This window comes from Lepus europaeus, chromosome 1, assembly GCF_033115175.1.
Source record: "Lepus europaeus isolate LE1 chromosome 1, mLepTim1.pri, whole genome shotgun sequence".
Classification (NCBI taxonomy): Eukaryota; Metazoa; Chordata; class Mammalia; order Lagomorpha; family Leporidae; genus Lepus; species Lepus europaeus.
In genome coordinates, this window is record NC_084827.1 from 43,813,348 (window position 1) to 43,829,368 (window position 16,021).

At 45.7% G+C, this 16,021-nt stretch overlaps 1 protein-coding gene across 1 annotated transcript in view; it reads right to left on the reverse strand.

The window, feature by feature from the left end:
• Positions 1–11,127: 11,127 nt before the first annotated feature.
• RELN (reelin) overlaps positions 11,128–16,021 on the reverse strand; it is a 581,586-nt gene continuing 576,692 nt past the window's right edge. The window contains exon 64 of the mRNA XM_062213575.1: positions 11,128–12,214. Within this exon, the coding sequence (XP_062069559.1) occupies positions 12,118–12,214 (97 nt within the window). The 3' untranslated portion in view covers positions 11,128–12,117. The remainder of the gene's footprint in view (positions 12,215–16,021) is intronic.

Here is a 16,021-nt window from a genome sequence, read left to right on the forward strand (position 1 = left end):
AGCTGCAACTTCCCTCTCTCTGCTTCTCTACGTGCCTGAGAAGCTGATACAGACAACACTGTCCGGCACCTGTCAGAACTCATTGCACCTGCTAGAACCCACTGCCCTGCGCCTGGCACAAACTCATTCTTCAAACCGCTCATACTGCCCACCCCTCAAAGCAATTCCCTTGCGCTTCCTCTCAGGGCCAGTCCCTCCCTTACAGGAGGTAACGCCTTTACAGCTCGCGCCCACGACCCCCCAGCCTTCAGATCAGAGAAACTGGACTCCCAAGCCCAGTCCCGCCAAGCGGCCATTCCTCTTATCGGATTCTCTATCCACTTTGTCAGTCCTGGACCCCAAGAGCTCATCGCGGCGCGCCCTACTGTGCTCTACCTGCAGGCATACCTGTGCAAGCTTTCCTATACGCGGGGCTCTCCGTGCGGGGGCAGGGTAGCCGGCCCGGTTCACGCGCGCGGTCACGGGGCCCCGAGCCACCTCGACCATCTCCAGGGAGCAGCCGGGAAGCGGCAACCGACAGGAGACGGCAGGGTGGGAGGACTCTTGGGCCCTCCCCTCACAAGGTCTGGGCTGCAGGCTCACCTGGGATCCCGGGCAGGGCTTGAGGAGTATCAGGCGCTCCAGGAAGGAAGCGGGAGGCCGGTCTGGCCCGGGCAGGGGGGTAGGTGGCAAACGTCCCGCACTCAACCCGCGCGTGGTCGCGCAGGGTGCAGAGAAGGCGCCTCCCTGGCGCGTCCCTCCCACCCCCCAGCTTTGGAGACAGGTGGACCACGGGTTTTTAGGACAGAGACGGAGCCCCAGCGCGAGACGTGGAATCCCGGCCGGCCGGCTCTTTCTAAGCACCGCGACCCCGCGGCCGCCCGCGCGCACTCACCGGCCCGCGCTGCTCAGACGGAGCCGCTGGGCCTGGACGTCGTGCCGTTGCCTCCGCGTGCGGCTCTCGCTGGAGGCGCCGGCGGCCGCGGGTTGGAAGGACCGCGCCAGCGCCGGCTGCGCCTTCCCCGACTACCTTCTTCCCGCCCCGCCGGGTCTCGCCGTGCCCTGCCCCTCCCCACCTCGCCCCGCCTCTTCCCACCCCGCATCGCCCCTCCCCTCCTCGGCTCGCCCCGCCCCGCCTCCTGGGGCCCCTGGGGACCCAGGACCGGGACCGTGGCTCCTTTTCTCCGCAGAGGTCGCGTCTCCGACGCCTAGAACTTTCTAGGGTGTGCTTGGACACGAGTGAGGCTCTTCTGTGTCCCCGTCACCCAGGAATTCCTCATGTGGCTTCCGAGTCGGAGGTGGAGACCAGGCCCCCCTAAACCACCACCGACTAGCCGGATTCAAGTGGCACACACCGCTTGTTAGTATTCAATAAGGACGCAGTCATTGTAGAGGCTCAGATGGGTAGAAGAACGCATGACTATCCAGGAAATGCCCAAAGGCCACGTGTGACTTTTTGTTTAATAACAACTCCGTGTTGCCTTGCAAATACTATTAATTGGGCAACACAGCAGGGTTGGGACAGATGGCTTTCCAGGAATGCCAGCGAGCTAGCATTTACAAAACAGCTTTTGTATTCGATGAAGCAAAGCGTTATGCCCCATTACCTAAGAGGCAGAGAGAAGACCGCTTGTCTGGCTCCTGCCACCCAGGGTGAGCCTGCCTCGGGAAGGTGAGCGAGAACGGATCTCACCTTCCGCTCTGGCTTCACGACTGAGCAAGCTTTATCGTGGGCTCACCAGGAAACTCGCTTGCTCTGCATTGTGCATCTCTGCGCATGCACACTGCGGCGACCCAGGAGATGAGCCCGGTGGCTGGCCAGGGCTTTGAAGGTGCGAAGCGCACCTGGAGACTGCACCTGCAGAGCGGAGGCCGAGAGCGGCCCAGAGCACAGGTGCCGCGCAGGAGGGCGCTCTCTTCCAGGGCACCTGACGGCTGCGTGGCGTGTGCTCAGTACTCCTGATACTTGAGCAGGTAGCTAAAGCCAAATTTCCTGTTCTTTAGGATTTCAAGTCTCTGAAGAAATCCTAACAGATGCGTTACTACGGAGGAATTGGGCCCCCGAGACAAACATTTCTGGCGTCCTTCTTTTCCAACTTCGCCTTTGTCATTATATGAGATTATTTTGTCACAGGTGTCCTACTGTAGCCCAATGCTTTTTTTTTTTTTTAAGATTTATTTATTTATTTATTTATTTATTTATTTATTTATTTTGAAAGAGTTACACACAGGAGAGGCAGATAGAGGGAGAATGGTCTTCCATCCCCTGGTTCACTCCCCAGTTGGCCGCAACAGCCAGAGCTGTGTTGATCTGAAGCCAGGAGCCAGGAGCTTCCTCTGGGTCTCTCATGCAGGGGCCCAAGGACTTGGGCCATCTTCTACTGCTTTCCCAGGCCGTAGCAGAGAGCTGGATCAGAAGTGGAGCAGCCAGGACTCGAACCGGTGCCCATATGGGATGCCGGTGCTTTAGGCCAGGGCGTTAACCCACTATGTCACAGTGCCGGCCCCAGCCCAATGCTTTTTAAACCATGATTGTGGCTACCAAGCACCTGCAGATCTGGTTACACATGCGTGTTCTGACTCAGGAGGTCTGAGTGGCACCTGGGATACCCACTTATTTATTTTAATTATTTTCATTTTATTTGAAAGAGACAGACAGACATGGAGAGAGAGCTCCTATCTGCTGGCTCACTCTCCAAATGCCCACAGAGCCATGGCTGGGCCAGCCTGAAGCCAGGATCCTGGAGCTCATGCTATGTCTCCTACTTGAGTGGCAGGTACGCAGGTACTTGAACTACCACCTGCTACCCCCAGGGGTGCACTTTAGCAGGAAGCTGGAGTCAGGAGTGGAGCTGGGACTCAAACAAGAAACTGAGATGTAGGATGCTGGCATCCTAACCAGTGACTTGGCTGTTGTGCCAAACACCTTCTCCAACACATGTGTATCTGACCAGCCCCATGGTGAGAATGATGGGCTGTTGGAGGACAAAACTTTGAGAAGCAACACTGCGGACAGCTGGATTAACTGTCTTTTGGGTAGCACCCAGGTATTCAACACAATAAGAGCAAGAACTATGTTGCTCACCCTTGCTCAGTGTTTTCCTGTCCTAGGCGCTGCTCTAAGTGCTCCAAGCGTATTAACTCCTGTCAACACAGGAGCCTTGTGAGGTAGGCACTGCTATTGTTTCCAGTCCAGAGATGAGTTAACTTTCAGTTTAGTTCCCTCTATCTGGACCCCTTTCCCATCTTGGGTGGTTTCGCTTCATTGGTTCTTGAGTTTGTAGAACATTAATGGGATCCAAAAAAGTGAAACCCATACAAAAGCAAAGTCAGAAACGTGTCTTCCCTTCCTTGTTCCAGCTGGCTGCCCCCTTCCCCTGTGGCTGAATGCTCTGGCTGTCCCTTCCCAAGTATGTGTTGTAAAGCTAACAGGTCTGTGCATGTATGCAGGTATCCAGTTCTTTCTCATACAAAAGGTGGCAGGTTCCAGATGTTCTCTGCTCTTCACTATTAGATCTCACCCATGGAAACTGCTCTGTCACCTTGGGAGACCACCCTCATTCTGTTTTGCAGCTCCATAGCATGCATATTCCATTGTGTACAAGAATCATAGTGTGTTCAAGCAGTCATGGGGTTGGGCCTTGATGTATGTAGTTTCCCATGTTTCACAGTTACAAATGACATGCTGCTTGTATTTGCATATTTCATATGGCTGAAGGTATACATTTAGGGTGGATTCCTGGAAGTGAGGTTGCTGTTTGCTGGGTCAATGGTAAATGCATATGAAGTTATGCCAGCTTCAGGCTTACGTCATTTTCATTCCTACCAGCAGTACATGGGAGAGCCTTGGTCCTACAGCTGTTCCCAGCTTGTATGGGCAAGCTTTTGAATGTTTTCAATGTGATGGGTTAGACATGGTATCTCAGTGAGGTTTACTTTTCATTTCTGTTATAATGAGTTAAATTAAAACTTCTGTCATGTTTAATGGGCATTTTGAAATATCTGTTTTCCTGGATCATCTATTTATGTCTATTGCTCAGTTTTCACTAGAATTTTGGTCATTTTTGATTTTAATTTAAAAGATCTCTATATGTTAGGAATATTAGCTCTTCAAATGTGATGCATATTAGAAAAATATTCTGTGAACATCTCATTTTTACTTTGACTTTAAGCATTATTTTTGTTGATGGGAAAAACTAAAATACATTTATGCATAAAGACATAATTTAATTATGCATATTTATTTATCACAATAGTTCTACAAGTAGATATTTCTTCCATATTAGAAACAGATGAGGGGCCGGCGCCGTGGCTCACTTGGTTAATCCTCCACCTGTGGCGCCAGTATCCCATATGGGCACCAGGTTCTAGTCCCAGATGCGCCTCTTCCTGTCCAGCTCTCTGCTGTGGCCCAGGAAGGCAGTGGAGGATGGCCCAAGTGCTTGGGCCCCTGCACCCGCATGGGAGACCAGGAAGAAGCACCTGGCTTCTGGCTTTGGATCAGTGTAGTGCCAGCCGCGGCAGCCATTTAGGGAGTGAACCAACAGGAAGGAAGACCTTTCTCTCTGTCTCTTTCTCACTGTCTGTAACTCTACCTGTCAAAAAAAAAAAATAAAAAAGAAAGAAACAGATGAATGCAAAGTGATTTGTCCAAGAATATGAGTAATAAAGAGATAATATAATTTTATGGAAGTACTTTTTTAAAAAGATTTCTTTCTTTCTTTTTAAAGATTTATTTCTTTATTTGTAACTCCGTCAGAGTTACAGAGACGAAGAGGCAGAGGCAGAGAGAGCAAGCTTCCATCCACTGGTTCAGTCCCCATATGGCCACAATGGCCAGAGTTGGGCTGATCTGAAGCCAGGAACCAGGAGCTTCCTCCGGGTCTCCCACACGGGTGCAGGGGCCCAAGTACTTGGGCCTTCTTCTACTGCTTTCCCAGGCCACAGCAGAGAGCTGGATCAGAAGAGAGGCAGCTGGGACTTGAATCAGTGCCCATATGGGATGCTAGCACTGCAGGCAGTGGCTTTACCTGCTATACCACAGTGCCAGCCCATGGTGATTTTTAGGATTTCTGGTTATCACCAATTTTCATCCATTAGAATGATGGTGTGCCAAGGAGTAGCTTCTTTGTGTTTATCCTGCTTGAAGTTTGTGGATCCTTTTGGATCTGTAAATTTACAGATTTCACTAAATTCAGAAAATGGTTAGTCACTAGTTCTTACAATAAACAGGGAGTTCATGTGTGTGAAGTTGTCTATTTTGTGTATCCTGATATGCCAAATGACATCTTTGTATTCCTGATTTATATTTTCTTGATGAAGCCTGATAGTTTCAGATAATGTTGGGGGAATTTGTCAATTTAAGAAAATCCATAAGTTTGTAACGTGTTATAATTTCTTTTCTCATTTTAAATGTATACTCACTTTTGTACATAATTTTGTATTTATAATTTTGAGTTCTTTTTAAAAAATATTTTATTTATTTGAAATTCAGAGTTACAGAGAGAGATTGATTGACTGATTGATTTATCAATCTTCCATCCATCAGTTCACTTCCAAAATGGCTGCAATGGCTAGAGCTAGGTCAGGCTGAAGCCAGGAGCCAGGAGCTTCCTCTGGGTCTCCCCTGTGGGTGGCAGGGGCCTAAGCACTTAGGCCATCCTCTGCTGTTTTCCCAGGCACATTAGCAAGGAGCCAGATCAGAAGTGGAGCAGCCGGGACTTGAACAGGTGTCCATATGGGATGTCAGCGCTGCAGGTGGCAGTTTTATCTGCTGTGTCACAGGCGGCAGTGCTGGCCCGACTTCTTTTTTCTAAAGAGAGTGTATCAGATAGCATATGCTTCAGGTCCCCCCAAACCTAGATCTGCCTCGATCACAAACGGCAAGGCAATCACGAGAGATGAAAAGTATCACACAAAGAATTGGTGTGACACGCTGTTTATCTCTGGCGTAGATAGTTTCCAAGTGCCTCTTTCAAAGAACACCATGTTCACTTTGTGGTTATGAAGGCTCACTGGCTGTGGCAGCAAAAGGAAGGGCAGGGCAGGTGTGCCATCCTTAAACTATCCAAGGCTGGCATCTGTGTGCACAAAGGATTTGAAAGAGACATAGTGGAAAAACCTGTAGGTCAAAAGTCTCATGGTGTGGGTGGTGGGTGGTAGGAGCAGCACTGTGGTATAGCGGGTAAAGCCGCTGCCTGCAGTGCCAGTATCCTATATGGGTGCTGGTTCAAGTCCTGGCTACTCCTTTTCTGATCCAGCTCTCTGCTGTGGACTGGGAAAACAGTGGAAGATGGCTCATATGCTTGGGCCCCTGCACCCATGTGGGAGACCAGGAAGAATCTCCTGGCTCCTGGCTTTGCATTGGCCCAGCTCTGGGCATCATAGCCATTCGGGGAATGAAACAGTACATGGAACACTTTACTCTCTGTCTGTAACTGTACCTCTCAAATAAATAAATATATTTTTTAAAAGCCTCATAGGGGACCAGTGTTATTGGCATATAAAGTTACCATCTGTGAGGCTGGTAGCCCATTTGGGCACTGGTTCAAGTCCTTGGCTGCTCCACTTCTGATCCAACTCCCTGCTAATGTGCCTGGGAAAGCAGTGGAAGATGACTCAAGTGCTTGGACCTCTGCACCCACATGGGAGACCTGGATGAAGCTTCTTGCTCCTGGCTTCAGCCTGTCCCAGCCCTGGCTTTTGTGGCCATCTGGGGAGTGAAGCAGTAGATGGAAGACCTCTCTCTCTCTCTCTGTAATTGTGCTTTTCAAATAAATAATCTTTTTTTTTAAAAGAAACATTCTTTTGGGTCTTAAAACATTTCTGGAAGTGTAACCCTACTTACCAAACTACGACTCTTTTGGGGGAAAGTTATATTTTGTACTAACAGCTTTTGTGAGATGAATAAAGAAATGGTAGCTGCACTATCTGACATTCAAAAGACCTGAGCTGCCCTTCCTCTGTAAGATGAGAGCTGGTTCCTCTGTAGGACTGGGACTCACGCTGGTTTTCTGTGGTTTGGGGACTTGGGCCACATTCTGGTTGCTGGAAGTATGTCTTAGGGAGAGAGGCCCAGAGACAGTTTTGCTGTTTGAACAAGTTCCACAGAAGGTACTAGAAAATAAGTATTCCATACAGCTAGGTAATGTAGAAGTTACTCCAAATAACTTATCAGTATAGAAGAAATGACAGTAAGGCTGCCAGCTGTCTTCTTGTTGTAGATGTGCAAGGCTAAAATCCCACCCCTTTTGTGCCAACTCAGCGCACTCACTTTCCCATGATGCCTTCAAGTTTCCTCCATCATGCCCAAGATGCCATGATGAACATGTGGATGCTAAGCTCCACGTGGAGAAGCCACAAACCCTTCCCAGAGATCTCCAGGTGCACTAGCCCTGCCCAAACTCCACTCCTTTTGTTTATTTAATGAGGGGACCACCCCTTACCCAAGAAAGGGCAAGCCTCACCTCTGAGTGCACACCATCTTCTCCATCTCTTAAACAAACCCACATTCCAGGGCCGGTGCTGTGGCACAGCGGGTTAACACCCTGGCCTGAAGCGCCAGCATCCCATATGGGCACCGGTTCAAGACCCAGCTGCTCCACTTCCGATCCAGCTCTCTGCTATGGCCTGGGAAAGCAGTCCAAGATGGCCCAAGTCTTTGGACCCCTGTACCCAACTGGGAGACCCAGAAGAAGCTCCTGGCTCTTGGCTTCAGGTCGGCTCAGCTCTGGCCATTGAGGCCAACTGGGGAGTGAACCATTGGAGGGAAGATCTCTCTCTCTCTCTCTGCCTCTCCTTTCTGTGTGTAACTCTGACTTTCAAATCAATCAATCAATCAATCCCATGTCCCATCCTTGCAAATAAAAACAAAAGGAAAAAGGAAAAAGAAAATATAGAATGTACAGGAGAACCAGGAGTGACTGTGTTGCTCGTGTAGCCTCCTAGGGAGCTGTCTGGTCCCTCTGGTATAGTGAGTTACTGTCTAGGTCTGCTGAGGCAGGGTTTCTCATATTCCAGTGCCTTTTTATTATTCACTTAGATACCCCCATATATTATCCCAACCAGAGCTCTCGCCATAAAAAGTGATGTTTTCCAGACTTCTTTTTCTCTGCTGTATCGGCATGAATTGTGTATCCAGGCGCCGGGACACAGTAATAAGGCCATTGGAGAGTGGACGACTCTTCCATTGTCATTGCATGGTCTCCTAGGTTTAAAGGCAGCATCCATTTCCATCCTTGCTGGATTAAGAAGTGCTGTGAAAATCCATGTATAATAAGTACCCACAGGACCAAGCGGGAGATGCAGTAAGAATGATAAAACCTCCTGCCTCTCAACTAGAATTCCTTCCGTTTCAGCTCATTTTTCACCCCCTGAACGATGAATACATTGACAGTTGCTCTGCAGCTTTACTATTGTATTTGATGGGCCTGCAGTTTTTAAGTTATTCTGGAGAAGGATGCATCCTAGTGAAATTCACGTCGATTTCAAATTCCCCCTCAGCTCTTGCTTCAGATCTCCCTCTCTGTGAAGTCTCGCTGCTCCCTCTCTTAGCTCATTCCGACCATTCTCTGCATCTTGGCCACAGAGAACCAAGCAAGAGTTACCCTCTTCAACTCCTCCGGGAGATGCCCAGTGAAAGGAGGATTCTGTTAGTATGAGGAGGGATTCTCGGTCCCCTGCAGCTCCGGCTGCTACCGCACCTTACACGGCTGCTCCTCGTGAGCCCCTTAAATTCACACAAACTCCCTGAGGCTCCCCCAAGGATCCAAGCTCATTCCTGACTTCATGTTTTTGCACACGTGGCTGTATTCCCACAATTTATGCCTGACAAATCTCACCTATTGCTAGTTTCTTGCCTGTGATATTTATTTAGCCCTCCACATGAGAACAGAGAAGAACATGACAAACACTTTCATATGCACATAACTCACTGAAACCTTAACATTATTCTATTTTTTTAAAGAAAGAAATCATCCAAAATAAAATAAAAAAGAACTACAAAAAAAGCAAAACAAACAAACAAAAAAAGAAATCGTCCATGTGGCCGACGTCTCCCGTAGACCCCTTTCTCATCTTAATCCCTTGCCTGCAGTAACCACTGTCATGAATTTAGATTTACTATTTAAACACAAGCGTAAATATTTTCACTATGCAAGTATTCATAAACAATGCCTAGAATCTGCAAGTTTTAAAATCTGACAAATGGTATCATACTCTTTATGATTTCAACTTTAAAAAAACTATTGAGAGAGAGAGAGAGAGAGAGAGAGAGAGAAACTTCCATCTACTGTTTCACTTCCCAAAGGCCATGTTGAAGCCAGGAGCCAGGAACTCCATCCTGGTCTTCCCCATGAGTGGCAGGAGTTCTAGAACTTGGGCCATCACTTGCTGCCTTCCCCAGGTGCATTAGCAGGAAGCTGGATGGACAGTGGCAGCCAGGACATGAACTGGTGCTCCGATATAGGATGCTGGTGTCGTGAGCCATGGCTTAGCCTGCTGTGCCACAGTGCTGGCCCTGAACCACGTTGCATTCATTGCAGTTTCCCAGATAACATATCCTAGTGTTAAGTATCCGTTTAATAGATGCTTATCAACATACATTGATTGCTTAGTGAGGCATTTACAAATATAATTGTAAATGGTTTACTTGTGTGATTAGTGGTCAATCTCTTCGTCTTTCATTGTATCGTGGACTTTCTTGGGGGCGATGCTGTCTTTTGTTGATCGCCACTGTCTGCCTCATGTCCCCCCAGTGCTTGGGACATGGTGTCCCTTCCCAGGTACTTCATGAATGAAGCCATACACAGAATGACTGAAGTGTGTCATAGGAAAAATCCTCCGAAATCAGACTGACTTCCCTCACACTGAAGCATTTACAATGACACCGTTCTCCAAGAGGCATGGTCTTCCTTCAAAAGACGATTGAGTCATGTATTGTAGGTGTATTTGGCTTGGCATTCAAGGTATCCCAATGACCGAGGAAGTCTGCCAATGTTGAAACCTCCAGACTTAAAACTTTCCTTAGGTTTTTTTTTTCTGTAAAGATTTATTTATTTATTTGAAAGGCAGAGTCAGGGAGGCAGGGGGAGGAGAGAGAGAGAGAGAGAGAATCTTCCATTTGCTGACTCATTCCTCAAATGGCCACAATGGTCGGGGCTGGGCCAGGCCGAAGCCAGGAGCCAGGAGCTTCTTCTGGGTCTCCCACACGGGTGCGGGGGCCCCAAGGCCTTGGGCCATCTTCTGCTGCTTTTCCACACATATTAGCAAGGAGCTGGATTGGAAGTGCAGTAGCCAGGATTTGAACCAGCATCCAGTGGGATGCTGCTGTTGCAAGTGGAATCTTAATCCTCTGAGCCACAATGCTGGCCCCTCCTAGATTTTTTTTTTTTTTAATTTTCTCAGCAAGAAACAAATGCAATTGTATTAACACACTGTTTATTGTGTGGATGTTAAATGCAAGTAGGGACAACATCTCTATCACCATTTCATGCTCACCACTGAGTACCTCATCTCTCACATGGCAAGCACCCAATAAATATTTGCTCAATGAATGTGTGAGCACTGCTTTGTGAGCCAGGCATTGTGTTATCAGCCAACACAACTCTCAAGAGTTAACTCATTTTCCAAATTTTCTATTGACTTCTCTCGGTGTGATCAACAGAAAAAGCTGAGTAAAAGAAAAATTGTTGGGACAGGCATTGCAACCCAACTACTGCTTATATCACTGGCATTGCATATCAGAGCGCTGGTTTAAATCCTGGCTCCTCCACTTCCTGCTAATGTGCCTTCCAGATGCTGGTTGTCATGCTTGGGTCCCTGCCACCCACATGGGACACCCAGATGGAGTTCCTGACTCCTGGCTTCTTTCTTTGTGGCTCAGCTCTGGCTATTGTGGCCAGCTGAGGAGTGCCCAGTGGATGGAAGATCTCTTTGTTTTCCTCCACCTCTCCCTCTCTCTCTGGTGCTCTGCTTTTCAAATGAAATAAATCTTGAGGGCTAAATTGACAGTGTGGCATCATAACTGCTGTTACCAATGATGAAACAAAAACCAGGCATATGCATTTGACATCTTCTGTTCCCAAGCTGACCACGCTTGCAAATCTGACATAAAATCTAATTAAAATGAAGACAAATGAACTTCAAATGGGTTTTGGACATGAGTTTTATTTAAGCATGGGCTTTCCGCTTGGTTCACCCTAGGGTGCAAGCTTCCCATTACGCTAATAGAGTTCAGGGCTACAGGGCCATTGCAATGTTGCTGGTGTTGGTACAGCTTCATCAGAAGGGATGAACATGACCCGCAAGAGAAACAATCCACGAAGAGAACACGATGAGAAAACATTCACTGTTTTACAAGTCACTCTGTTACCACAGACACGAAATGGCAGTTACTGTTAGTAAATCACTTTAAAGGTCTTTAGATAAGGAAATGGGAACTCTTTTGTGGGAGAAAGGGTCTCCAGCCACAGTTCGTAAGTAGAAAATATTCCAAGGTCAAGCATTTTTCTTATCCACAAAACAACGCTAAGCCAACATCCATTTTAAAGAGTCTATTAAAGGAGAGACAGTATCCTCACAACCAGCTTCTTAACTAGGTATTCCCAAGAGCTTTGTGCAGAATAGAAGGAGGTCAAAAATCCAGCAGCAAAATATTGCAACATAACAAGTCACGTGTTACATCGTAGAAGAGAATACATAAAGGACAAACAATGATAATTTAATCATGTAGAACATGATATGAAGCTGAAATGCAGTCCACAGAAATAGCTTTGTAACCAAGAATGTTAAATACTGTGCTAAATGCCATCTTAAAACATAAAATCTCTTTATTTTTTTTTTGTGCTTAAACTTTATTTTTTTTTCTGTTAAACTATTTCTTATTCTCAATACTGCCACTGCAACTGATAGTACAACAGGTCACAATTTTCACGGACACATCAACATGAAGACATTTACTTAGGAGCAAATAAGTCACTTGTCATTAGTTCACAGTGTGGGAAAGTGGTATACACTTGTTCTGTCAGTTACCAAGTCCTTCACAGGTATTTCCTGATAGCCAATGCAGTGAGAGGTTCAAAAGGATGGAAAGCAACACATCACACGTCGGAAGGAAAAAAAAATACACTGTTTGATTCTTCATGGGTATCCCCTAAGTGACCTTCGTCTTCTGTTGTAGAAGTGCCTGAGCCCGTGTTGCCGTGAGAAATTCATCATGTAATTTTGTTTGCGAGTGCTGTTAAAAGCAAGAGGGACAGAGGCAGGGAGGGAAAGGAGAAAGAGCATGTAAGTTCCATCACTGACCGAGCCTTCTAGTCTAGGTCCTAGGTGACCTCGATACTCGGGTAACAATTCTCAGGGGCAAGGGGTCATGCTGACATTGCCACCAGGGCCAGGGTCCCCAGGGTTGACCTCTGTGTTCACTGCCCGTGGCCTGGAAGAAATCCCTGTCTTTTCATGACTGAGTTCTCAACCACAAAAGATGGCAAAATCTTGATTCATGGCCAAAGCAGACTGAAACTCTTGCATATTTTTAATTTTGGTCTTGGACTTGTCCTAGCCATGCAGTTGGATGGATTTCATTTCACAGCAAGTGTGTGCTATACTCATTACCTAGGCTTCTTTAACAAGTAGGAGAGAGAGAGTTTTTAAAGCAAATATTCTCATTCAAAGCCTCAAAAGAAAAAAACAATATTTGAATTGTATTTGAATCAGCTTGACCTTCCTAGTTTATACAGCCTTGGGGTGCAGAGGAGGAAGTGTTTTTCTGACTGTTGGGTTCCACTGCCTAAACACTAAATAGCTGGGGTTACGCTCTTTAAACAAGGCCCTGTGAAAGAGACAATGAAGAAACAAAAACCAAGAGAGAGGTCATAAAATACCAAGAAGATGGAAGTGAACATATGTCTGTGTGCATACATTCCTCCCACGTATGTGCTGATAAAAATACCGCAAATAGATTTCAGGAACCCATGCGAGACTGCACAATCTTGGTAGCCTCGAGCATGGCAAATACACCTTACAAAGGAGGATGATCTTGAACGTCACCGAGAAGAATTGGTCCCTCACTCCTGAACTGTGTGACAACACATCTCCCTGCGGCTTCAGTGTGTGAGCCTATCAGAGTCTTCCGAACTGAGTGTCTTGAACACCTGCTCTGAAAGCCCTTCCTCTTCCATTTCATGGAAACATAGAATGCGGAGAGGGTGAGACAGTGCCTTGTGATGTGAGCACGCCATCAGGAAACAGATGATATGGACCTGAGTTAGTTAAAGAGGAGGGAGAGGGTAATTTTGCACTAAGCAGCCCAGTCGTCTGTGCTAGCAGTCTTCACTAGGTGCGGGCCAGCAAGGTGTAGCTGCTGCTTCTTTACTGAGTGTATTATCCTGGGTAACACATTTGGGCAGATTATACTGGCACATGTGAAATACAGCAATCTCTGAAACGTGAGACCTTTATAGCTGTCCGATCATTAAGAAAGAAAAGTTGTAATCAAATGTCTCAAAGGAAAACATCTATATTGAATTTCATCAGTGGTGTAATCAAAAAGCAGTTGCGTCTGTGCTGAAAACCTGATAAAACAACAGACATCAAATGGATGAATAATTTATAAAATGCTAACAACTTTCCACCTTGGCTTTCTATGTCAGCAAAAAGCTAGAAACTGTAAAATGGAAGCAAAGCATGTACTCTGCTTTGTACATGTACATCATTGAGAAATAGAAAAAACAGCAGGTTTGTTTACATAGCTTTACTATTCTCTCCCTCATTCCCTCCACGTGACAATGTTACCTAAGTGGATCAGTTTTGATGTCACAGTTGAAGGTTGGAACAAATTGATCTATTGTTAATTAGCTGCTATAAATATTAACTACTGCCTATGTAAAGCTGAGTTACAAAAAAGGGACATTGATCAAATGTAACAAAGTCATCAAGTGTCAGGGTTATTATCCAGCTACAGTTTCATTCACACAGTCTTGGGACTGGCCCTTGCTATCTTCCAGCCAGCATCCCAGGTTCCCCTATAGCCCTTCCCTGAGCTGTGGCCGCCTACCCTGGCCTCCTTGTCTCAGGACTGAAAAGAAACAATGAAACACTAAGAAAGTATAATCGAGGGCATGCGTGTATGTTTGTATGGGCATCTTCTACAGATACACACATGGATTTTGCATGTCAATTTCGGTAAAGTTTTCCTCAAATGGTGGCTTCGTTTTGCTCAGCAAACCAGTCATAATCCTCCTGTCCACGGAGCAGCTTCTAAGCCAACTTAACCAGATGTTTCAAGTCCTTTCATGCTTAACCCTACCCTGTTTTCCAGGTCCTTTTCCCCACTTGCACTCCTATGCATGCTGCCCTAATTAAGCTGCCTCCACGCTGTTCCCCCTGCCTCACTAGCCAATCCCCAACATCACTCCCTACATTTCTACTTGTTGTCCAAGTATCACATTTTTTATATTGCTCAACCTTTCCAGAATTGTTCTTTTTTTTTTTTTCCTCTCTCTCTCTCTCTCTCTCTCTCTCTCTCTCTCTGTTTTGCTCCTTTCTTGCTTTGCATGGTGTTTACTTGTGTTCCTATCCTGGCTCCCCAGAACTCAACTTCCAGCTGGCACAGGGGGTGTCCCCTGCCTCCTCCCAACCCCCACCCCGAAGCACTGGGCCTCCTGCAGGACCCACTGGTGGTCAAAGCTTGTTTGGCGACTTACTGATTGGATTCCTGTTGTAACTCATTACTCTTTAACTATAAGGAATAATTGCAAAGTTAAAGCCATGAAAATGATTCTGTTGAAAACATGTTTAAAGATATATGGAATTCAAAGAGAAGTGAAAATAGTTACATATTCTGCATTAAAAAAGATAGAACACCCAATATATTTAGTTATCTTAGTGCAAACTAGGTTGACAGGTAAGTCACCTCAACAAATGGGAACTAAGGAACCTTTCATTCGCACACAAGTTTGTAATGTTTGGTTGCTTTAAAGCAACTTCTCTGTAGCGTTCTTCATTAACAAACTGAGTCAAAGTCTCCATCTTTGCAGATCTTTAACATCACACAAACAATTCCATGGTGCACACTTACAACCACATTAGGGCACATTTTTGTTCACTGGATACTCTTTCATTTTGAGTAAATTTATGTATCAGCATCAGAAATTTCATGTGGTTACTTCTGATGCTTAGCGTTTGCATAGTCACAAACACAACCACCCTTTCAGAGCATCCTTGCAACCAACTGACAATTTTGTATGTGAGACATAAATATGTCCTGAGTTGGGCAGGTTGGAATTTAATGGAGTGGACTTTTTCTAGCTCATAAGCTTTTTAAAATCAATACCATGGAAGTACTGTCTATCTCTAAGTTCATTTACTAAACCAACATGGTTACCAAAAAGCCACTGCACTTCCAAAATGTCTTACAGTTTTGGACAATAGAGGAATTTTAAGTAAGTTTAAATATTTTACATTTACCTTTTTTTTTAAAATTTGGTGCAGCCTATCTGTGAGCCTGGTTTTGTTTTTCATGCATGTAGTTGTACAGCTATAGATAACCTTATAAATCAAAACAGATGCAAACTAAATAAAAAATTTTATTTCTGTACTGTAATTATAAGGGAAAGTGTTTTTTATTATAAATTTAATGAGAGCAGATAATTTTCATCAAAAGGCACATCAACTGTACTACTTGATGCATCAATTTGCCTTGCTTGTAGACAGAACTAGGTTCAGTTAAAAATCTCCCATTATGAGTAAGTCATAGAAAGAAGGGAGGAGGAACATCAGTGGCTTCTTTAAAATGCTGATTTAAATTTCTGGGACCACTGAGGGAGTTTAGGGATTTTGATAGCCCAGGAATTACAAGATTCTTCTCTGTTTCTGTGTAGGAAATATGGATATAGCAAGGTCTTGTGAACTGTTACTCTTCGCTGCAGCCACAACCCTAGCTTATTTATTATTATGAGAAAAATTCAATTGATTTTTAATAGATCCCAAAGGAAACGGGAAAAGATGGAAAATTGGTAAAAGTCACTTGAGCGCATAGAAATTT